Source organism: Symphalangus syndactylus, chromosome 8 (genome assembly GCF_028878055.3).
Source record: "Symphalangus syndactylus isolate Jambi chromosome 8, NHGRI_mSymSyn1-v2.1_pri, whole genome shotgun sequence".
NCBI lineage: Eukaryota > Metazoa > Chordata > Mammalia > Primates > Hylobatidae > Symphalangus > Symphalangus syndactylus.
This window is the reverse complement of record NC_072430.2, coordinates 131,892,139-131,917,504: the sequence shown is the minus strand read 5'-3', so window position 1 is coordinate 131,917,504 and position 25,366 is coordinate 131,892,139. Positions and strand designations below refer to the sequence as shown.

At 40.5% G+C, this 25,366-nt stretch overlaps 2 protein-coding genes across 2 annotated transcripts in view; one reads left to right on the top strand and one right to left on the bottom strand.

Annotated features, from left to right (window-relative positions):
* COL4A4 (collagen type IV alpha 4 chain) overlaps positions 1–25,366 on the top strand; it is a 322,996-nt gene that overhangs the window by 59,310 nt on the left and 238,320 nt on the right. Inside the window, exon 10 of the mRNA XM_063645750.1 lies at positions 16,191–16,279. The gene's annotated coding sequence lies outside the window, so the exon portion shown is untranslated. The remainder of the gene's footprint in view (positions 1–16,190; positions 16,280–25,366) is intronic.
* Positions 1–25,366, bottom strand: part of COL4A3 (collagen type IV alpha 3 chain) — a 153,175-nt gene that overhangs the window by 59,254 nt on the left and 68,555 nt on the right. The window contains exons 2-13 of the mRNA XM_055290811.2: positions 16,340–16,396; positions 14,143–14,232; positions 9,622–9,666; positions 8,976–9,020; positions 7,956–8,018; positions 7,235–7,288; positions 6,389–6,415; positions 5,452–5,529; positions 2,771–2,833; positions 2,602–2,637; positions 643–684; positions 342–419 (exon numbers count right to left, since the gene is read on the bottom strand). Coding sequence (XP_055146786.1) covers positions 342–419; positions 643–684; positions 2,602–2,637; positions 2,771–2,833; positions 5,452–5,529; positions 6,389–6,415; positions 7,235–7,288; positions 7,956–8,018; positions 8,976–9,020; positions 9,622–9,666; positions 14,143–14,232; positions 16,340–16,396 — 678 coding nt within the window. The remainder of the gene's footprint in view (positions 1–341; positions 420–642; positions 685–2,601; positions 2,638–2,770; positions 2,834–5,451; positions 5,530–6,388; positions 6,416–7,234; positions 7,289–7,955; positions 8,019–8,975; positions 9,021–9,621; positions 9,667–14,142; positions 14,233–16,339; positions 16,397–25,366) is intronic.

Sequence of the window (25,366 nt, the reverse complement as noted above, 5' to 3'; positions counted from 1 at the left end):
AACCCAATACACCTTCCATTTCTCACATTTCAAATTTTATACTTGCAAACTCACTGAAATTACCTGCAAACTTTTTTTTAAGTATCTTTTTTTTTTTTTTTTTTTTGAAATGAAGTCTCACTCTGTTGCCCAAGCTGGAGCCTCAGATCTTCCCCGTGTAATATTTCCAGGATTTATGAGTAAAGGACGGGAAGGAATAAATACTGGAGGTTCTGGCTGGCTGAGGGAGCTGGGCTGAGCTGGGCTTAGATAACAAGAGCTTGTAAACGACGTACAGGGTCACAAGGACTGCGTCCTAGACATGGTAAGGCACAACACTAATCATAAAATTGCAGAGTTACCGTTCTGTTATCTGGGCCAGTTAGGGTCACAATAACTGTTCCTGGTGGTCCCGGGGGTCCTGTTAACCCTTTCACACCCTAAAGACAAAAACACTCAGGAGCGAGAAAATAAACAACAGCATCAACATTTCAATGTTACTACGTTTGAAAGGTCCACTTTTCCCCTTTAGTGCTTATACGGGAAGATAGAACAAATGAAGGCCCATCAATTTCAGCTTGGCCAGTAAGTAAACGGTATAGGCTGATATTCTCTGGGACATAAAATATCTTGCCTGCTAATAAAACATAGTATTTAAATTACCCGCTCTCCTTTTCGTCCTATCACTCTTTCACCCATGTGACCCTGTAAGAAAACACAAAACCAAATTATTTTCTAAAAATAAATATGAATAGTCTAAACCCATCAAAGTTCCAATATTTGTAACTGAGCATTTACATTTTAACTTTCATTTTAAAATGATAAATTATTTTAGTCATTTCTTAGAGAAGAGCATTGATATGTTTCTTTTAAAGGAGGAGCTCTTGAGGTGCAGAAAGCTTCAGGGATTTACCTAACATGGGCAAATGCTGACACACAGTGGTGTGGGGGACGGAAAGGAGCCCAGCTCAGAGCATATTTTTCTGGTTCTGCATTAGCTAGTTTTAATCCCACTGGCCGGCTATTTAACTTCCTGAGGCCCTTGTTTTCTTGTTTTAAAAATAAGAATGGGTAGCTGCATTTCACGATTCTGAAATTCAATACTTAATAGAGAATCTAAGAATAGAATTCCAGCTACCCGACTTCACTAGTAATTTAGTGACGAGTCTAATGCGAATAGTTTCTTCACTAATGATGGCTGATCCATCATTTCAACTACTATCTGCTTGCTTTTTCACCACTGAGTATGCAGATCTTCCCCTTGTTAGACCAAAGCTAGATCAAAACGCTTTAAACCTCAGCTCTGCCATGTACTGTCTATTAGACAATTCACTTAACCAGAACCTATCCATCTCTCAGGGTGCGTGCGTGCATGCGTGCGTGCATGTGTGTGTGTGTGTGTGTGTGCGTGCACGCATTTGTGTGTATCAATGAGATAATAAATATGAAAGTATCTTGGAAAATACTTCATATAAAAGGCTACCCGAGCCGGGCGCAGTGGCTCACGCCTGTAATTCCAGCACTTTGGGAGGCTGAGGCAGGTGGATCACCTGAGGTCGGGAGTTTGAGACCTGGCCAACATGGTAAGACCCTGTCTCTACTAAAAATACAAAAACATTAGCTGGGAGTGGTGATGCATGCCTGTAATTCCACTTAGTCGGGAGGCTGAGGCAGGAGAATTGCTTGAACCCAGGAGGTGGAGGTTGCAGTAAGCCAAGATCACACCACTGTACACTAGCCTGGGCAACAGAGTGAGACTCCATCTCAAAAAAAAAAAAAAAAAAAAAAAGGAAAGAAATAAAATAAAAGGCTACCTGATAGTAAGAGATACTGTGTTTAGGACTAACTTCCTGTTGGGGCTCAACCTTACTCAACATTTTTATAATTAAACTAACAATTGCACTTTTTTTTTTTTTTTTTTTTTTTTGTGATGGAGCCTCTTTCTGTCACCCAGGCTGGAGTGCAGTGGTGCTATCTTGGCTCACTGCAAACTCTGACTCCCGGGTTCAAGCGATTTTCCTTCCTCAGCCCCTGAGTAGCTGGGATTACAGGCATACGCCACCATGCCCAGCTAATTTTTGTATTTTTAGCAGAGACGGGGTTTCATCACGTTGGCCAGGCTGGCCTCGAACTCCTGACCTCAAGTGATCCGCCCACCTCGGCCTTCCAAAGTGCTGGGGTTACAGGTGTGAGCCAATGCGCCTGGCCTGGTCTTAACAGAAATGCATGCAAGACCCTGTGTAATGAACACACAAATAGTCATCTTTTACTTACTAGCATAAGACCAGGTTGGCTTTGTGAAGCAGCACACTACAAAAACTCAGAGGATAATGTGCGGTGTGAGATGATCAGAAATGGAAAACCTGTGGATTAAGAATCCTTGCCTTTTTCCTGATAAGTAGCTTCTTATAAATTGAATTAAGACTCTTTGTATCAGGGATCAAGTTACTGAAATGCAAGGAGAAGCGAGGTGAGAGCAGCTAGCCTTGCTCTTCCCTGCTAGGAATCCTTGTGAGTTCCAGAGAGGTGCCTAACAGTGACCCACATGAAGAAGCAGACCAGGTTTGGCTTTGAGATTGAGTAGCATATGCTAGTTGTTACATCATATGAACTGTAGTCTACCTTAGGTCCTCTAGGTCCCATGGCTCCTGGAAAGCCCTAGAAAAATCCACAAATGAAAATGACAGCAAGAAATGCATCCAAGCAGAAAAATTCTTTTAATAACTTTTTAATAATAAATAATGAATCTATTAGTTGACAGAGTCTGTAGCAAGGATGACTTGATACTCACAAAGAATCCCGGGGGACCAGGTGGGCCAACGGGTCCAGGGAAACCTGGAGGGCCTGGCAAACCCTTGAAATTGAGAGAAGAATAAGTTTAAATTTACTTCTCACTTAATAACAATGTCCATTAATTAAATGCATTAAAATATTTTAATAAAATCAGAAGAGCATAACACCTCCCTTTTCAGTGGCTGCAGCTAATGATAACAAACATCAAAAAGTGTTGCCATGTGTAACAGGCTGGCAGGACCATCTGGACGATAACGTTTCTAAAATGACCAAAGTAGTTGCTTTACTTCAGACGTTTCAAAATTTTGCTTTTCTCTTTCTTCCCACCTCTTTTCTTCTCCCTTTTCCTTTCTCTCTCTTGTTTTGGCCAAGCATGCTCCTACATTAGGGCCTGCCACCTGCTCTCCCTCTGCCTATAATCCCCTTTTCCCAGGTATGTGTATGACTCACTCCCTTTTCCTTTTCTTGTCTTTATGCAATTGTCGTCCTTTCCATAAAGCCTTCCTGCTTATCCAAAGTTGAAACCCACCTTCCAACCCAGACACTTCCTATCCTGCTTTCATGCATTATTTTTATCTTTAGCATTTATTACTCACATGCCATAGTTGCTCATTTATACTTTTTTTGTTTCCTCCATGAGAATGTAAGCTCTATGAAGGCTGTATATATATATTTTAAGAGACTGGGTCTCGCTATGTTGCCCAGGCTGGCCTATTAACTCCTAGGCTCAAGAGACATTCTCATCTCAGCTTTCCCAAGTAGCTGGGACTACAGGCACATGCCACCATGCCTGGTTCGTACAATTTTTAAATATCTATCTGTCTGTCTGTCTATCTATCTTATCTATCTATCTATCTATCTATCTATCTATCTATCTATCTATCATCTTTTATCTTCTATCTATCTACCTATTTTTTTGAGATAGAGTCTCATTCTGTTCTCAGGCTGGAGTGCAGTGGTACGATCTCTGCTCACTGTAGCCTCTGCCTCCCGGGTTCAAGTGATTCTCCTGCCTCAGCCTCCCAAGTAGCTGGGACTACAGGCACATGCCACCACACCTGGCTAATTTTTGTGTCTTTAGTAGATATGGAGTTTCACCATGTTGGCCAGGCTGGTCTCAAACTCCTGACCTCAAGTGATCCTCCTGCCTTGGCCTCCCAAAGTGCTGGGATTACAGGTATGAGCACTGTGCCCAGCCTTAAATCTATATTTTGGCTGATTTGTGCCCTACTGTATTCCTAGAGCCTAGAAATAGCCCCTAGCATGCAATTGGCAGGTAAAAAATATTTCTTGTATAATCAAATGTACCATCATTATATCTTCAGCATCATCACAATGACTAATACATAGACAATAATCAATACACATTTAAAGAATGTATCAATATCTCAGATTACAGTTATCTCTTCTTCCTGGATCCCCTGCCTTCAGCATCTGGACTCTTAAATGTTTTTTAAGCAAAAAAGCAAGAGCCACCATATGTTGCATCTCTTCTCAGAAGCTATAATAGCTCCTAATTGCATCATTCTGCGTTTTCTGCAGCTTCTAATCTAACTTCACATCCTCAGTTGGGATGGCTCACCACATAGGATTTCAACAGCCTCAACTCAAACTCACTTAGGCAAATATCCCATCTCTACCCAGGAATTTCTACATACAATTCTGAACTAAGTTAAAATAATTCTGGTTAATTGGCTGGGCATGTTGTCTTATGCCCGTAATCCCAGCACTTTGGGAGGCTGAAGTTAGTGGATCACCTGAGGTCAGGAGCTCTAGACCAGCCTGGCCAACATGGTGAAACCCCATCTCTACTAAAAATACAAAAATTAGCAGGGCATGGTGGCCCACGCCTGTAGTCCCAGCTACTCAGGAGGCTGAGGCAGGAGAATTGCTTGAATCTGGGAGGTGGAGGTTGCAGTGACCCAAGATTGCACCACTGGACTCCAGCCTGGGCGACAGAGCCAGACTCCTTCTCAAAAAACAAAAAAATATATATATATATACGTGTGTGTGTGTGTGTGTGTGTGTGTGTGTGTGTATAAAACTAGTTAATTTTGGTTATGTATAATTATAACCTGAAAGTTGGCACTTGTAGTTTAGGTCTATGAAAGGGTCTTTTTGAATCACAAAGTAAAGCACACACAGCCCCAAAGGCAGTTGTGTCTCTTTGTATCCCTTTTGGATCATACTCAGGCTACATACATATAAATCAGAAAAGCAAACACTTCAACTGGAGAGAGTTGCATTTAAATAAAAACCTTTTATTTATCATTATGCAAATTTTAAAGTAGGGCTGTTATTTAAAATTATAGATTTAAATGATATTCGATGTGTGATACAAATCTACCCTTATTTTCAACAAATACAAATTAAGTGGAACATAACTATTCCTGTTAGATTCAGGCAAGCTTGATGACTGAGAGTGAAGAAGAGGATGAAAAACATACTCAAATCATCTTTGCATATCAGCATCGTGTAGTTTTCCAGAATTGGGTGAAAGCTTTAGAATGAAATGAGGCCAGACATGTAAATAGAATAAATAGGAATTTCTATTTAAAATCTTCTTAAGAGAGTGAGAGGGACCTATGGGGGAAAAGAGAGATGGAGGAAAGAGAGGCGAAAAGAGAGAGACAGAGTGAAAAACTGGGAATAATAGGGACCTTCTCTGAAGTGCTGTACCTGGGGTCCTGGAGCCCCTGGCAACCCGGGGTCGCCTTTTGCATCAAGTTCTATATCTTCTCCTTTAGCAGGAGCACCCTTGAAAATGAAGAAGTTCATCAAACATCATCAATGTTATATTTTCAAAACCCCTTCAAGTGCTTATTCAAAGCTATACTTCTTCAAAGATAAAAGTGCTTTTCAAGATATATACTTGGAGAAATGATTTATGATTTTGTAATTATTCCATTATGAAGAATTCAAAGCATTTTCATATTTTCTAACATCAAAAATTTACAGTGGACCCAGTACAGTGGCGCATGCCTGTAATCCCAGCACTTTGGGAGATCAAAACGAGCAGATCACCTGAGGTCAGGAGTTCAAGACCAGCCTGGCCAACATGGCAAAACCCCATTTCTACTAAAAATACAAGAATTAGCTGGGCGTGGTGGCATAGACCTGTAATCCCAGTTACTTGGGAGACTGAGACAGAAGAAACGCTTGAGCCCAGGAGGTGGAGGTTGCAGTGAGCTGAGATTGCGCCACTGCACTCCAGCCTGGGCAACAGAGCAAGATTCCGTCTCAAAAAAACACAAAAATTTACAGTGGAAAGAAGAAAGACTCAGGGGTAATAAATCATTTCCCAAGATACCAAAGATAGTGATAATCCCTGCCCTAGAATTTGGGGCCCTGAGCATGAGGTCAGTTTTCTTCTCGAAGACCCTATTTCTTTAAACAATGATACAAAACCTGTATCCTTAAGACTCTTTATGACAAGAGCCAGAAGGAGCTATTTAATAGGAATAAATATCATGTCCCAATTCTTATTGTTTCTGAATGATTAAGGTCTGGATTATGAAATCTTATTTGTAATGACTTAAGTCTCATTATTTAATAGAAGTCCTTTTCATATGTACAGTTAGAGATTCTCAGTGACAGCATTCCACCAATGACTTACCTTTTGTCCTTTCAAACCAGCAGCACCCTAGGGAAAAAGCAACCTATGAACAACTAGAGGAAAATCAAACGCACACACTCCTACTCGGTCTGCTCTGCCCTCTCTGCTATTGTGCATCCTCTCCGCACCATACACCTCCCACAGGCTTACAAAGCAAAGTCTTCCCTTAATCTTTTACCTCCCACCATATTGTCCTGTCTCTCTTTCGTCTCACCTGTGAACTTCCCATTTTGTTCATTTCCCACCCATCCTTCAGTTCCAAATCTGCCCCCTGCTCCATCCTGCCATGGAATTGTCCCTTGCTAAGGTCAGACATGATATTGATGTTGCTAAAACCAATGCCAACATGTCAGTACTCCTCTGACTGGACTTTGCAACAGCATCCAGCAGCTGTCTGCCACTCCCTTCTACTACAATAGGTCTTTCCTGGGCCTCCATAATGCACTCCTGCTGGTTTTCTTTCTCCCACCAGGGCCACTCCTCCTTTACAGGATCATTCTCCATGATCTCAACATCACTGCTGGAGCTAAGTCTTAGTTCTAAGCCCCTTTTCTCCTCACTCTGACTCCTTGATTTACCACCAGCTAGGACCTCTTCTCTGAGTGAATCCAAGTACCTCTCATGCATCTCCACTTGGATGTCTCAAAAGCAAAACAAAGTCTCAACCTCTAACCCTACACTCATAAGGCATGTATTCATCCATTCCCTAACTATTAGTTGAATGTCTATTATGGCTACCCCAGACTTCTCTAAAGTCATGACAGATTTGTGTATATGGCCATATGGAGTAGACCACTTTTATTTATGCTTTATGTCTTTGGTGGGGGATTAGACATGCAAACCTACCGGGATCCCTGGGTAGCCCAGTGTCCCTGGGAGTCCTGGAAACCCCTGCTCACCCTAAAAGACATACAAAGTTTGTTATTATTCTTAGTTGTTCTAGAAGAGCCTATTCAGATATTTTTCCTGTTTCTCGCTTCCAACCTTGCAATGGTAAATCTAGACAAAGTAACCCGAATTCCTTATGGCTACTGGGTCATGAGGCTGAAGACCAAAAAACCATTATCTTAATTAAAAACAGGATTAGAATACTGTTTCTCAAATTGTGCATAAATGGCAAAGTCTAATTGCGCCAAGAACTTTTTAATTGCTGTTTCCTTCAAACTTGAGTAATTAGTTCATTCATGGCCACCATTCTGGAGAAAAGGAGAGCTCAGTTAGAAAACAAAAGGAGGTGAGTGAACACTGAAAAGCTCAGTCATTCCTTCCCCAAAACTAATTCTGCGCTCAAAGCTTTGGTTTCTGATTGATATACACAGCCTCAGATGAAAACAACCAGTTGAGCTCCAAGTTTTCTTTCTGTGGGAGAACCTTCCTTAAAAGACAATTAGAAAGCAAGGAATGCGAAGAAAGAAAATGGGAAGTTTCCTGGCTCCAAATTATACTGTTGGTTCTGGCCTAAAGGAATGTTTCAAGGGAAGCCTGTCTGCCTTTCATTGCAACTTCACCTTGATTTAGTCATTCTGCAAAGCATTTATTAATCATCTTCTGTGTGAAAAGTACTTACCTTAGAACCATTGCATCCTGGTACACCGACAAGTCCATAAGGCCCAGTATTGCCTGGGGTGCCCTGGAAGAAGAACAAGTCTCAATGAGGAGGGTCATCCCAAGAAACAGCACTGAACCCAAGAGAAAAGATGGACTGATTTAAATAGCTCTTGAAATATAAATGATTGTTTAAATGGTTAAGTAGTAAATGTACATTGTGGTTTTACATATAATTCCAGTAACAAAAAACCGAACAGGCTGACTAAAATGAAGACTCATCAAGTGAGATGTGGATATTTCAGATAAAGCAAAAGCCTTTTATCCATAAAATAAAAGAGTCCCTTAACATGCTGTTTTAAGCTGGGGAGAAAGGAAGGGAAACAGAAGAGGAAAGTGTGCACAAATGAAACTATTTTATTATTCTGTGCTATTAAATACAATCATTTCATTCTACCCTATCCTATCCTATTCTATCAGCTTGTAACATATAGTTTCCTTCAGCACCTGTGGGGGTTAGTCCCAGAACCCCTGTGAATACCAAAATCCACAGATACTCAAGTCTGTTATATAAAATGATATAATATTTGCACATAACCTATACATATCCGCCTGTATGCTTAAAGTCACCTCTAGATTACTTATAATACCTAATACGATGCGAATTCTATGTAAAGAGTTGTTATACTGTAATGGTTTTTAAGTTTGTACAATTTTTATTGTTTTTTTAAAATATTTTTGATCTACAGTTGGTTGGTTGAGTCCATGGATGTGGAATCAATGGATATGGAGGGCCGACTTACCATATGCTTTACTAATTATCCTACCCTATCCTATCCTGTTCTGCTTGTATTTCAGGAAGTACAGTTTGACTCATAGGTCATATAAATCCACACACTAATATAATATGCCATCCTAAGGTACTATTTTCTTCATGTAACAAATGCATCAGAACATATTTTCTTGCACGACTGTTTTAACATCTTTATTAAAGTGAGCTTACTTTTAAATTTTCTAGCTACAGATTTTTCCCATTACTTACTGGAAGTCCAGGAGAACCGGAAAATCCTGGCAATCCAGTTATTCCCTGAAGACATAGAAAAAAGGAGGGGGTGGCAAAAAAAAACTTTAAAAATGTTCAATCTATAAACATAAATTTATTCACCATTGCAATAATCTTTTTCCTCCACTTTAACTGGGAATAGCTCAAAACGATTGGGAAAACACTAAAGGTTTAACAAACTTTTGTAAATCTCACATTTATGTAACTCTTAAAAATATATCATTGAGATTATTTTCAGCTTTTTTGGATAGATTCCTAAGGTACAATTTGCATGCAATGAAGTGCTCCAATCTTTTGAGAACAGCTTAACTGAATAGCTTAACGAATGTTGACCTACGTGCAGTTTTATATACCATCATCTCATCAGACACAGAGCATCTCTATCACTCCAGAGGTTCCTTCATGGCCTTTCTTGGTCGGTTTAACACTTGCCCCTAATGTGGTAACCACTCCTTTGACATCTACCATTACAGATTAGTTTTACCTGTTCTTGAACTTCATCTATGGAACCATACACAGTGTACTCCTTTCTGACATCTATATAACTCTTACGATGAAAAGCTGATCTTTTAACGATCAGGATGGACTGGTTGGATGATCAGGATGGACTGATTAGACTACTAACCCTTGCACCTTTGGAACCCATGAGTCCCGGAAGTCCTGGAGAGCCCTAGATTCAAGTGAAAAAAGAAAAAGTAAACACTCTGAAAAAAGTAAACACTCTGAAAATTATTTGGCACTAAGAAACCCATACATCAAACCCAGTCTTAGTCACATGCCAAGCTGTTTTGCCCTTCTGATTATTTCATTGTTAATAAGATTCAATTGCTTGCTTATTTCATTGGAACTTGATAATTGTTTATCAGAAAAGACAAAAATTCATTCAAACCCTTGCTACTCAAAGTGGGGTTTGGGGCCTGCAGCATTAGCATTACCTGGAAGCTTATTAGAAATGTAGAATCTTAGATCTGCCTCACCTCCCAGACTATTGACCCAGAGTCTGCATTTTTAACATGGTTCTTTCGTGATTCTTGTGCACATTAAAGTCTGTGCAGAAGTCCTAATTATGGCTTATGGCACATGGATACATATGTAACAAACCTGCACATTGTGCACATGTACCCTAAAACCTAAAGTATAATAATAATAAAAAAGTCCTAATTAGCCTCACAGCTGCTGAGGTCTGATAAAAATGAATGACACAACTACAATTGTGGATGAGAATGGCAGCCAGTATTTCTGAGCACAAGAAACACTCTATTAACAAAACGTGCCTGACATGCACAAGGAAATATATAGCCAAGTAAGGACTGCCTGAACCAGAGATAAACTTGCTTTGGGCATGTAATGCATTCCGTTTCGAAGTCTGATTTCTTGGAGAATAACCTTAAATGGCGACTGTTTCAGCTAGGCCACGTGGTGTGAAAGTTTCATTGTCCAAAAGCCATTTTCATCATTCCAGAGAGTTCCAGTATGTTTTGATTTTTAATTTTATTGTTATTATTTGAGAAAAGGGTTGTTACAGAATCTTCTGAGATTGCACTGTCAAGGCCAAAGTCAGTCTCTCCCATCTACGGTGGAATTCCAGGGTGCATGGCTGTGTTCAAGGCTATTCCCCTTCCCTACAGAATTCTATTCATGTGATGCCGAAAGCAGAAGGTTTTACTTTCTCATTGTAAACTTTTTTCATGCAGAAAATATTTAAAATTAAAATAGAAATCTTGTAAATCTAAAACATCTTTTTGGTCAGGTTTTAATATTCTCTAATTGTCTGCCTTTGATTATATTATCTTTCGTAGCTATTCATATATATCTGTAAGCCTTATATGCTTTAAAATATGAATCTATGACAACATGGGACTCAGGTTTTCTGGATTAATTTTCTGGAATGCCTGCACGCATGTAACCCATACTAAGTGCCATGTGTTTGTGACTATTTTAATGAATTTCAGCACCTCTAAAGAAATGCTGAAGAGAATGAAACAGAGTTGGCTACAGATAACAATTTTTTTTAAAAAAGGAATCGGCATTAGGCTGATCTAAGTCCAGGGTTGAAGTGGCAAACTCGTTCTACCAATAGAAATGGAAGAAAACCTGGGTCCATGCCTTAGAGGAAGTCAGTGTTCAGTTTCTGCCCAGAATCTGAATGACTTTTTCAAAATTAGGATCAGAAGAAGGAGAAATGGACAAAAAGAACACACACATGAATATGGTAGACAGGGAAATGGCAGAATTGCTGGAAAACAGCAAGATTTTGCATTTTACATGTAAGCTGTGGGTGTGGTTTCAAGAGTTTGATTCTGGCATCATATATGTGACATAAGAAATACATGTTTGTTCTGTGCCTTTGGTTCCTGACACAGAGCTCCTAAAACACTTCTAATATTCTGAGTGATAGGGGAATTAAGACCATCTTTTGTTCTAATATTTGGTGTTTGACCTCACTTGGAATATCCTGGGTGATAGAAGTGTCTTTTGTTCTAAGGAGGCAACTCTTTTTTTTTTTTTTTTTTGAGACGGAGTCTCGCTCTGTCGCCCAGGCTGGAGTGCAGTGGCGCAATCTCAGCTCACTGCAAGCTCCACCTCCCGGGTTCACGCCATTCTCCTGCCTCAGCCTCCGGAGTAGCTGGGACTACAGGCGCCCGCCACTACGCCCGGCTAATTTTTTTGTATTTTTAGTAGAGACGGGGTTTCACCGTGGTCTCGATCTCCTGACCTTGTGATCCGCCCGCCTCGGCCTCCCAAAGTGCTGGGATTACAAGCGTGAGCCACCGTGCCCGGCCAGGAGGCAACTCTTGGTGGGCTGCCAGATGGGGGCTGGTCATCAGAAAGACCAAGCCACGATTAGAAGCTTGAAACTTTCAGCTCCAGCTGCACCCTTCAGTGAGGAAAGCGGAGCTGGTAATTGAGTTTATAATTGATCCTGCCCACGTGATGACACCTCCATGAGAATCCCTGAAGCATGGTGTTCAGAGAGCTTCTGGGTGGGTGAACATTCACGTTCTGGGACAGTAATGCACCTTAACTCCGTGGCGACAGAAGCTCCTGCACTTGGGACCCTTCTGGACCTTCTCCTGTGTATCTCTTCATCTCTCGTTCATATCCCTTATAACAACCTGGTAAATGTTCCCATGAGTTCTATGAGGCTCTTTAGCAAATTATCAAAGTGGAGGAGGAGGTCATGGGGTTGCCTAATTTATTTGTAGCCAAGTTGGACGGAATTATGGGTAACTGAGGACCCACTGCTTATGACTAGTCCTGAAGCGGGGACAGTCTTGTGGGACTGAACCCTTACCCTATGGGGTCTGCACTAACCCCAGGTATTTAATGTCATAACTGAATTGTTGGGTACCCAGTTGGCATCCAGAGAGTTGGAGAATTGTTTGGTTTGAGGAAAATCCCACACACAGTGTCAAACCAGGTTTGAACTCTGATTTTGCTTCCTATGAGCTGCGTGACCCAGGACAAATTCCTCAAGTGCTCTGTGTCTGTTTTCTCATCCATGTAGTGGAGGTAATGATGGGAACTACGTTGTAAATCACCACAGTCATGATTTGTGGGATTGATGTGAGGATCAAATGAGATCCAGGGAGAAATAGATGGCCCAATGCCTGGCACACAGTACATATGCAGTAGGTTGGCTTTGGCTTTGATTATCATTTACATATTCCATACATTATTCTAATACATATATATGTATTTTTTTTTGGCAGGGTCTCGCTCTGCTACCCAGGCTGGAGTGCAATAGCATGATCATGGCTCACTGCAGCCTCTGCCTCCAGGGCTCAAGCAATCCTCCCACCTCAGCCTCCTGAGTAGCTGAGACCACAGACATATGCCACCACAACTGGCTAATTTTTGTATTTTTGGTAGAAACTAGGTCTCCTTATGTTGCCCAGGTTGACCTCAAACTCGTGGGCTCAAGTGATCCTCCTGCCTCAGCCTCCCAGAGCAATGGGACTACAGGCGTGAACCACTGTGTCTGGCCTCTAATACATATTCTAATATATTATGAAATTTGTAAGAGACCCTGTATAGATCAATTATAATTATTTTTCATAGCTCATTAGTTGGTTTATAGCTTGCTGGAGTTCAGTAGTCAGGGGAATGAATGTGTGGGTGCGTGAGAAGCCAGGCTTAAGTCTAGCTAATGTCCACAGCAGGAAAGAGTACTCAGCAAATCCAGTGGTTATTCAGTTATTTAGTAAATCCTCTAGGGTATTTATTTAAACAAAGCCCTTTGCTGTATCACATACTTTAGGATAAGGATGTGTGATGAGTGTGAAGGGTCGTAGACTCTGGATGTTTAAGGGACCAGAAGGAAAAGAGAAACCCACGGAGGAAGGGAAGGATAGACAGGAGAAATACAGAAACAAAGATAGACAAATGTTTCAAGGAGAGGAGAGCGATCCACATAATTTGAAACTAAGCAGAGGGGTTCAGGTCAGATTAAGACACAAAAGTATGTATTGGCATTGGCCACTTGAAGGTCATTGGTGATCTTTGCTGGAGTGTTTTCAGAGGAGAGGTGGTAGAAGGCAAATTATTGCTAAGGATTGAATAGTAGATGAACTACAGGCAGCATGTTTGACTATTCTTTTAAGAAGTTTGACAGAGAAAGGAAAGTCAGGGAGAGGATGGCAATTCTTTGGTCACAAGACATAAAAGATGGAGAGAAAGTTGTGTATTATCATGGGAAAATATTTGCATGTTTAACAACTGAAAGAGAAAAGCCAATAACAAAAGAAAGGCTGGAATGTCCGGAGAGAGGGGAGGCACCTTGTGGAACAAGGAATCCCAAGGATGGGGCACAGGTGGTTGGACAGGTCTTCAATAGAAGCGAAAAGAGCTCTGATTTTTCATTGTAGGAGGAATAGAGCTAGGAACAGATGCAGATGTAGACACTGTAGGTTAGGGAGGGAGATGAATTGGAGCCACAGACTTGAAGCTAATGATGATCATTTGCAATGGTCTTGGAACAGGTTGTGGTTCTATGTGGCCCGCTAATACTGGGGCCCAGGAGTTCACCATGCACCTAGCAGTTGACCAAGATGTGGAATTCTCTCCAGGTTTGCAACAGCCCAGGCGGTAGGCAGGAAGAGGGTTAGGTGGGTTGGGGATTTTCCAAGCTTGCAAGATGACATACCTTGGGTCCCTGCGGTCCAGGCAAGCCTTCAGGACCCGTGAATCCTTTCTGGCCAGGAGAACCGGGGGGTCCAGGAAAGCCTTTCTCCCCCTGTTAAAACCAAAACGAGGTGAGAAACACACAGAGCAGCAACTATCCAACAATAAACACACCAATGAACATTATGTTCTCTTGTTTATGACTTCATGATGACTGCATATTTTTTCCTTGGATTAAAAAAATCATAATTAGCACTCAGGAGTGACTACATAGGTAACCAGAAAGCTACCAGTTGTTAGTATTTGTCTATAGGCTTGAAAGTAGTGGCTCTTGGTCTTGTAGAAACTTGACTTTCCCCCAGATGGTAGGGCTATGTAGAGCAGAGCTTAAGGGAAAAGGAATAAAAAATAAAAGGGAAAGCCCAGGTAGAAGCATCAAGGTTAGTGGAGTGTTTGTTGTGGGATGGAGAGACAGTGAGGGTCAGGTGCAAGAAGGTGTCTGGGGAGTTTATAATTACTATGTAGCTTGAAAGAACGCCACCAGGCAGGTTATGAGTCTCAGCCCTTTCTTTAATACACAGGAGTTAGTAATTGAATCTGCTGTTTGTGTAGGAGACACAGGAGAGGTAGCAAGGGTGGCATAACCAAAAAGGTGTGAGCTCAGTAATGTTTTAGAAGGAGTCGGATAATATTAAGGGAAAGTACCTAGTAAAAGTGAGTGAAAGTACTTTAAGCCCAAGGCTTGACACGGTTCTACCAACAAATAATTTTCCCATGGATATGTATCTTGGAATTACGTTTGTCCCTCAGTGTCGGTGGGGGATTGCTTCCAGGACCTTCCCCGCCACACGAAAACCTGTGGATTCTTAAGTCCCTTATACAAAATGGCATAGTATTTGCATATAACCTAGAACATCCTTCCATATACTTTAAATCTCTAGGTGACTTATAATACCTAATGCAATGCAAATGCTTTGCAAATAGTTGTTATACTGCATTTTTTATTTGTATTATCTTTTATCGTTGTATTGTTATTTTTTATTATTCCCCCCCCCAAGTATTTTCAGTATGCCATTGGTTGATTCTGAGGATTCAGAAACCGTGGATAAGGAGGGCCGACTGTACTCTTCAACAGTAAAGGCCACCGGCTGATGTGGTTAATTGGGTCAATTTAGTTACACAATTGGCAAATTAAAACAAAAAAGAACAAGTCAGCTATTTTACATTGTGTGTGTGCACACACACTCAATAAGAAGAGAAATGAAAGAATGTACTAGACCCCTCTCGCTACTCAGTTACTTTTATACACCCTAGAATAGCATCTTGCAAATAGTAGAAACTCAATAAATGCTTCTTGAATGCAAGGAGAATCACAGAGAAAGTGCTTCTCAATGGGAACCTGAATTTTAATACATTCACAGATTCAAAAAAAAACCCTAAATCCAACTACATGCGAATTATGAAATAATTTAAAATAAGTACAATTATTATAATTAGCATACACATTATATAGAAATTAGTTTAGATAAAGAGCTTAAATATGTTCTTAAAATATTTTAAAATAGTCATCCTTCAATATTGTTAAACAATTAATTAGTGTCTCTGAGGAAAGGGTTTGGTAAACAAAGAAAAAAACTTTAGTTCTGCCTCTATCTTAATTATCACAAATTGCAAGTTAATGGAGCGAATTAATGAGATTTCACGGCATTCCTTTTTTTCTTGAATTCTGCAATGGAGCTACTTCCCTCTAAGTTTTGCCTCAACCAGTGTGCTGCTGCGGGATTTCTCCACCAGGGAGCGAACTTGAACCAATGCTGCAGGACAAAAATCTGTGAATTTCAATGTTTATTTTCTGTCAAAGTGAATGAATCAAATCGTTTTCAGTTCTTCTCTTGTGTTTAGCAACATTGTAAATAGTGTATACATATGGAGGCTTGTCATAAACTTTCTTTTTCTTTTTCTCATTTGCTACTTATTCTTTACAGACCAAGAGAGTTGTGATTTAATTGCCATTGTATATACAAGGTATCTGAAGCTTCCTAGATGACTTTTTTCTTTTTTTTTTTTTAGGTTAATGTTTATATACAATTACTTTAACATTGGATTTGGGAGATGGAACAACATACTGCTGATCTTTCTGCTACCGATGAAAGAAGAAAGTGAGTTTTACCTTCTAGAGCTTTACAGTGTCAACAAGCAGTATTAGGTTTTGTTTTTACCTTCTCCCCTTTGGCCCCGTCACAGAAGCACTGGCCTTTGTCTTTACAGACACAGCCCTAGGAAGAGGGAAAGAGAAAGGGTTTTGTTTAGAAACGGCTGAATAAATCCCAACGGGCAGGGTAAAAGCAAATGCATTTCTCTGTTCTTCGAGTATTGGACACTATCCGTTAGGAGCCAGGTGACCTTGTAGCAATATATCAATATATCAATAGAAATATATCAGTATATCAATAGAAATGAAGCAGAAAACTGAGAACATGTTGCATAGGGGAGAAATGTCAGATAAGAAGACATCATTTGTATTATACTTGGGAATTTTTAGTATTAAAGTAATGGCAGTTTTTGCCATTACTTTTAATTACCTTTCTACCAACCTAATAATTTATATATGGAAACGACAAAGCTATCCTTTTTTTCAAGATACTATATAATTGAATCATAAGAAATTGCTGCTGTCATAAGTAGAAAGTGGTCAAATACTGGCAAATTCTTAGGTTCTACATAATGTTCACGTATGTATATGTGTATATATGTATAATGTATACATCTATATGTACCTCTTATGTAGAACACAATGTGTTTGGTTAGTGCCATTACTTGGACGATTTTTTTTGCTATTACTTCCAATGGCAAAAGCCACAATAACTTTTGCACCAACCTTATACATATTTGTGTAGATTAATATGCAATATATTCCATAGGTGATATTGAGGTTTTCTTTGACTTAAATAATGTTTAGACTGGGAAGAGGATCAATATCCATTACACATCTTTAAAGAGAACAAAGTAACTTATTAATGCTAGTATCAGAATGTTCTTTCTTTTTTTTTATTCTCAAATGTTTTGAACAACAGAATGTTCTTTCTTATAAAGCCAAAACCAAAACAAAAAATTCAGCTGTGAGTTAGACATACCTTATCCTACCTAACTAGTTACTGTGACACACTTACCCCCCAGCCCTCACACCTATGCACATTCCAGCTCCAATGGACATCAAATTTTTAAAACTTTTCTCTGCCAGCAGAGGAACAAATAAAGAAATAGTTTCAAATAATAGACTTAAAATGTGTTTTAGCTGGGCACAGTGGCTCATGCCTGTAATCCCAGCACTTTGGGAGGCCGAGGCAGGCAGGTAACTTGAGGTCAGGAGTTTGAGACCAAACTGGCCAACCTGGTGAAACCCCATCTCAACTGAAAAATATAAAAATTAGCTGGGTGTGGTGGTGGGCTCCTGTAATTCCAGCTACTCCAGAGGCTGAGGCAGGAGAATGGCTTGAACCCAGGAGGTGGAGGTTGCAGTGAGCTGAGATCACACCACTGCACTCCAGCCTGGGTGACAGAGCGAGACTCTGTCTCAAAAAAAAAAAATGTGTTTTGACGTATATGCTACATATTATATGGTTGTACATTAATCCTTTGCTTTATTATTTTTTATTCAGGTTAATATTAACTGAAAATTAATTTGCTTTCTCCAGAAAATATGTTGATAGCAGAGGCCAGGCACATCTAGGAGATATACTGGATGGTTAGTAGGGAAAATAAAAAAAGAAATGTTAGATATTCTTGAGGTGGAGAATTCTACTTACACAACCAAAACAAGAAAACCCATACAAACAAGAGTATCTTTAACTGAATATCTTTTCTTAGCCTGGGGCAGTAGGTCTTGCTGTCATTCCAGGAAGGGAGCACACAGTAATTTTGAGACATTCATCATTTGACACTCATCATGTTTATATACATTGTAATTTACAGGAATGGGTATCTACCCACAGGAAAATAAGTCATTATATGAAAAATATACTTGCACACTCATATTTATAACAGGACTATTCGCAATTGCGAAAATCTGGAACCAGCCCAGATGCCCATCAATCAATGAGTGGATAAAGACAATGTGGTATATATACCATGGAATACTACTCAGCCATGAAAAGGAATGAAATAGGCTGGGCCTGGGGGCTCACACCTGCAATCCCAGCACTTTGGGAGGCCCAGGTGGGCGGGTCACCTGAGGTCAGGAGTTCGAGACTAGCCTGGCCAACATGGCAAAACCCCGTCCCTACTAAAAATACAAAAATTAGCCAGGTGTGGTGGCGGGCGTCTGTAATGTCAGCTACTCGGGAAGCTGAGGCAGGAGACTCACTTGAACCTGGGAGGCAGAGATTGCAGTGAGCTGAGATCGCGCCATTGCACTCAAGCCTGGGTGACAAGAGCAAAACTCCGTTAAAAAAAAAAAAAAAGGAATGACATAATGGCATTAGTGGCAACCTGGATGGAACTGGAGACCATTATTCTAAGTGAAGTAACTCAGGAATAGAAAACCAAACGTTGCATATTCTCACTTAGAAGTGGGAGCTAAGCTATGAGTACGCAAAGGCATAAGAATGATACAATGGACTTAGGGGGAAGTGTAAAGGGGGTGAGGGATTAAAGACCACACATTGGGTACAGGGTACACTGCTCAGGTGATAGGTGCATCAAAATCTCAGAAATCACCACTAAAGAACTTATCCATGTAACCAAACACCACTTGTTCCCCAATAACCTACTGAAATAAAAAAAGAGAAAGTAACTGACTGAGAAGGAAATTCTATAGTCTCCTCAAAGTTGCATATTTGGTATTTCTAGAAGACTAACTCATTGCAATTTTCCTCCCAGATATTTGGGATCATGAAGTCATGTCTTGACTAAATGATTTTAATCTTGTCTTTCTGGGTTTTTAAACTTTAATGCTCATTTCAATTACATCTTTTAAGTATTCTCTACTAAAACTCAAAGTGTGGATTCCCAGACAGCAGCATCTCCTGGAGACTTGTCAGAAATGCAAGTCCTCAGAAATGCAAGTCCTCAGTGCCCCCTACCACCCCCGAGCATGCTACTCCCTCCCAGCATCTGGAAGAGGCAGCAGGGCCTCTGAAAGGAAAGCCTGAGTTCTACACCCAAGGGTACAAGATACTGGGTAAGGAAGCTCAATCTGGGCATGGACCGTGGGCTCAAGTGTGCACGGGGGAAGCTGGTCACTGTTTTCAAATGGGCAGTGATCACCTCTGATTCTTCTGCCTCCCAGATGCCGCACAACACCTGGATTCTGAGCCTCTAGGGCTAGAGGGAAGAAGAGCAGATTGGCAATTCTCTAGCCTGTGAGAAGGTGTGGGGGCCTTGAGACAGGCTTAATTTTATTTCTTGGAGTAACAGTCACATTCACCATATGCTACTGGAAATCTTTCGGTCTTAGCTTAAGCAAGTATTTGTTGATCTTCTCCAGACTAGACTGGCCCCCTTTGCCTATACACTCCCATTGAGCCTCTGCAGTTAGATATTCAATGCCTATTTTTTTCTGATGACTGTTTGTCGCAGGAGAGAAGGAATTGTGCAGTCATATTCACACTGGTATCTTTGGCATATAAGATGTCCTAAACAAGTGTTTATGGATTGACTGGATGAATCAATGGATGGACAGCTGGTTTATTTGCATCCAATTTGAAGGCATATGAATTGCATGGCTATTTGACGGATGCCGTGATGCAGATATTTTCTGTATGTATGAATTATGAACAACTATGATCAAAATGGCAAAAAATGGAACCAGAGGCTTTGGCTATTTTAACACATGTTAAAATTAACACAAGGCTAATTATTTGTTAGCTGCTTGGATTAAAAGAAATTGTTTTGGAAAAAGTTTAAACCCAACCCTCAGAAGAGCTGACAAACAGTACCGGGAACACTGGTATCTCCTCCCATCTAAGTTCACCAACTGTTAAGTTGTCCCACCTGCTCCATCTCTCTGTCTGTCTCTCCTTCTCTCTGTCTCTCTCTCCACACACACATACACCACTTTCCCCCCAAATCATTCAAAAGTAGACTGCACGCAACATGACACTGTACCCCAAATACTTCTGTATGCCTCTCCCCCATCCAATTACAACCCTTATCCCCAAAACTAAGAAATCAATGTTGATACAGTAACTTCAGGATACCAGTTTTTAAATTAGATCTTCAGCCTTATACAAGGTCCTCAATGACCATAGAAAATGAAAAACTGTTTGATACTTAGCAAATCCATCATTTTATGCCAGAGATTTTGTCAGTGCTTTCACCCGCAATCAACACCTGAGGCCTGATGTCAACAAGTGGCTCTCACCGTTGCAAGAATCCGTAGGACCCACCCGGGTGCTTAGCAGTCAGGTGTGAGGCTCTGATGTGAGCGTGCTGTTCCCATGAGTCCTCCCTGCCTGGTGTCTGCCTTCCCATCACCACCTGCCGCCATGAGTTGCCTCCTTTATTGTCATCAGAATCACAGTTCTTGATTTTTTCTTTTTGATATTGTCCCTCAGTTTGGGTCTTGAACTTTTGGTGGTAAAATATTTAGTTTTTGTTGTATTTGGTTTGTTTGCACATTAAGGTAGAATTTCTATTTGATCATTGAGTACCAGCTTATTAGTTAATTGAAAAAGTTAAAGCGAAGAGTCAAAAACAAACAAATAGAAACATGAACACTAGTTAACTTAAAATATATAAATGCTCACGAATTCTGTAATCTAGTGAGATAGGGTCCAGGTTGTTCCTTTGGGAATGGGTCTGCTGTTTAGAGTTCAATGGCATCATTCTTGCTAAATCACACCCATAGTGCACCATCAACACATTCCGGTTTTAGAATTTTTTTTTTTTTTTTTTTTTTTTTTTACAGGCCAATTGCTTGTAGGGGCCAGGCACGGTGGCTCACTCCTGCAATCCCAGCACTTTGGGAGGCAGTAGCCGGTGGATCACTGGAGGTCAGGAGTTTGAGACCAGCCTGGCCAACAATGTGAAACCCTGTCTCTACTAAAAATACAAAAATTAGCAGGGTTTGGTGGTGCATGCCTGTAACCTTAGCTACTCAGGAGGCTGAGGCATGAGAACTGCTTGAACCCAGGAGGCTGAGGTTGCAGTTAGCTGAGATTGTGCCACTGCACTCCAGCCTGGGTGACAGAGCTAGACTCTGTCTCAAAAAAATAAAAAGTAAATAAATAAAATAAAAAATAAAAAAGATGCTCGTGGAGCAATCTGACCATAGAGTCCTTCTGGATATTAATCCATATTTTTCTCTCACTCTTTAAGTGCTAGCTCAGCCATGTGTAATTGAATAATAGTTTTTCTCTCAATTTCATTTTATCAAATCTTTCAACCTTATTTTTACATAAACAAATGTCTTTTTATGCATTCATATTTAATCACTTAGTTATTTAATATTTAATTAAATTACTTCATTAGAAGAATAAGTTCAACCATCAGGAATTAGAGTGAAATAGCTAATCTTAAAACCATATAGTCAAAAAATGGGCAAAAGGTTTGAATAGACATTTCTCAATAGAAGACATACAGATAGCAAACAGGCTAATGAAAAGGTGCTAAACATCATTGATCATCAGAGAAATGCAAATCAAAACTACACTGAGATATCCTCTCACCTCAGTTAAAATGGCTTATATCCAAATGACAGTCAATAACAAATGCTGGAAAGGAAGTAGAGAAAAGGGGAACTTTGTACACTGTTTGTGGGGATGTAAATTAGTACAACCACCATGGAGAACAGTGGGGAGGTTCCTCAAAAAACTAAAAATTGCACTACCATACGATCCAGCAATCCCACTATTGGGTGTCTATCCAAAAGAAAGGAAATCAGTGTATTGAAAAGATATCTGCACTCCCATGTTTGTTGTAACACTGTTTACAATAGCTAAGATTTGGTAAAAAGTGAAAGATTTATGCAATCTGAAGAGAAACCAGAGCATACTGTAGCTAAGATTTGGAAGCAATCTACGTGTCCATCAACAGACGAATGGATAAAGGAAATGTGGTACATATACACAATGGAGTACTATGCAGCCACAAAAAAGAAGGAGATCAAGTCATTTGCAACATGGATGGAACTGGAGATCACTGTGTTAAATGAAATAAGCCAGCACAGGAAGACAAATATTGTATATTCTCACTTATGTGTGGGATCTAAAAATCAAATCAACTGAACTCATGGACATAGAGAGTAGAAGAATGGTTACCAGAGGCCAAGAGGGGTAGTGAAGGGTTGGATGGGAGGTGGAATGATTAATGGGTACAAAAAAAAAATAGAATGAGTAAGACCATTTGGTAGCACAGTAGGGTGATTACAGTCAATAATAACTTAATTGTGTATTTTAAAATAAAGAATGCAGCCAGGCACGAGGGTTCATGCCTGTAATCCCAGCATGTTTGGAGGCCAAGGCAGGCAGATCGCTTGAGATCAGGAGTTCGAGGCCAGCCTGGGCAACATGGAGAAACTCCATCTCTACAAAGAAACAAAAACAAAAACAAAATTTAGCTGGACATGGTGGTGCACACGTGTAGTCTCAGCTACTCAGAGGTCTGAGATGGGAAGATTGCTTGAACCCAGGAGGCAGAGATTGCAGTGAGCCAAGATCATGCCATTGCACTCCAGCCTGGGCAACAGAGTGAGACCCTGTCTCAGAAAAAAAAAAAAAAAAAGAAAAGAAATTGGATTCTTTGTAACTCAAGGGATAAATGCTTGAGGGGATGGATGCCCCATTCTCCATGATGTGCTTATTTCACATTGCATGCCTGTATCAAAACATCTCATGTACCCCATAAATAGATATACCTACTGTGTGGCCGCAAAAAAAGTTTAAATAATATAAAAAATAAAAGAAAACTGATTGGTGTAGCCAACATGTGCTGGTATACTAGGGGGACACCTCCAGCTCTGAGCTGCTATTGCACAGAGGTATGGAGAATTCTGGTCCATCCAGCAGTCAGATAAATGAAGAGCCATTGTGAGAAGGTTGACTGTACTCTCCAGTTATATGTGTCTGCCATATAATCTATGTGCATGAGGTCTGCCTTGCAGATGAGGCTCCAGAGCCAGGTCTAGAGCTGTGTTTCTGTGCCCCAGTTAGTGGAACTGCTCCAAAATCATTCCAGGTTTAATTCTCAGTTAAATTGGCAAGGCGTGGCTTGCCCGTGCAGCTGCATAATTAAGCTGACTAGGACTTCAGAGTACGTGACAATGTTGCTGACATGTAGATGCTGCACCTTATTGTGTGAACTCAAAATTATAGTCAGGGCTGCTCTCTGGTTGCTGTTCAGCTGCTGCTCTAGAAACAAGCCCTGCCTGTGTGATATTGCAGAGACCCCAGCACAGGGGCACTTGAATACTTTTGGATGGTGATGACAGTAGCTCAAGACTCATGATATTAATTTCTCTCACTAATGCTGTGTTTTCTTAAATACATTTTCAATTAGCAAATGTTTCAATAATTCAAAAATTCAAATGGATTATTTAATTAAAAAGATACAGAGTCCATATTTTTATTCTTACTGATTTTAATCCACCTACATTGTTGGACCTGTTTTTTTGAAACACTATGGTTACTTTAATAGTAATAACCCATTCATTACTATTCAACCATTAAATCACTTAAAAAACCAGGATGGCCAAAGGCTAACTATTAAGGAAGCATAACTAATGGATATTTCTTAAGCAACATTTTTATGATTTTTCTCCTTCCAACAATAAATTACCCCATAGTTTCCTCATATCTTAATGGAATACAAAATCATTTGTCATGAACAGAAAGCTCTTAATAATAATATTATGGCTTTTAAACCCCCTCCCACCATCAGGAAATGACCCGAGATTACATGATGTTTTAGCACTTTTGAATATTAAGTAGTTAAACTTGTGGAAATCATGCTTTTTCACAGTTGCATTTATGTTTTACGGCCTTACTTAAAATGCAAAATAAACTTTCATTGTAGAGAATCCAAAAAGGTTTGGAATTCCAGAAATCACAGGCCACATATGTATGGACCTACTGAATATATACGGACTCATCTATGTAGAGTCTACTCCCAGCATTGTAGCTACAAACTGGAGCTTTGGGAAATTTCTTTTTCTTTCTTTTTTTTGATGGAGTCTCACTCTGTCGCCCAGGCTGGAGTGCAGTGGTGCGGTCTCGGCTCACTGCAAGCTCTACCTCCTGAGTTCACGCCATTCTCCTGCCCCAGTCTCCCAAGTAGCTGGGACTACAGGCACCCGCCACCACGCCCGTCTAATTTTTTGTATTTTTTTTTTTAGTAGAGACGGGGTGTCACCGTGTTAGCCAGGATGGTCTCGATCTCCTGACCTCGTGATCCACCCACCTCGGCCTCCCACAGTGCTGGGATTACAGGCGTGAGCCACCGCGTCCAGCCGGGAAATTTCTTAATTCTTCCAAGTTCCCCCATCTGTCAAGGGAGATATTAGGATGTACCTTGCAGTGTTTTTGTAAGGAGTCGAGATGCTGTCACTAGCATGCCTGGTACCCTGCACTCAATAAGGTCACTGGGGGCCTCCCCTCTCTCCTTTTTGGCTACAAGATCCCAAGCCAAAGGACATCCACAACTATTGTTTGATCCTTTCTTCCATCAGTCTGCACTAGCCACCTTCCTCCCTGACATTTCCTCTTGAAGTCCCTTGTCCAGTGCCAAAGAACTGGTGTTGAATCTAGGAGCAAGGGTGAGAGACCGCTGTTATCTATCTCTAACAAACAACCAATGAATTAACTCGTATTTGTTAATAGTATTTATTAGAGTACACTGACTATATTGGTTGATTAACCAAATATCATTTGCCTAAGAGCACAGACACATTACAATGTTTTATTTAACAAAATATTGGTTAGAGACCCCAGTGGTATTTGATGCTTATCCAAGAAAGTGCCGGATCAAATATATTACACAAAGGCAGCAAGCCTTCCAGGAGTGCGGATCAATTGGGTCTCACACTCCTCTCTTGATCCTAATTCTCGCAGTGCCCGTGTGCCCCCCATGTCTCACTTGCACATCACATTCTCTTACGAGGCAAAGTGGTACAGGGTGAAGGGCACCAGTTCCAGAGACAGACTTCCTGGGTCTAAATCCCAGCTCTGCCACCTCACCTCTGTGAGTCTAGGCACTCTCAGGTGTCTTGGTTTCCATATCTGTGAAATGGGGTCAGATTGGCTAGCACAGGT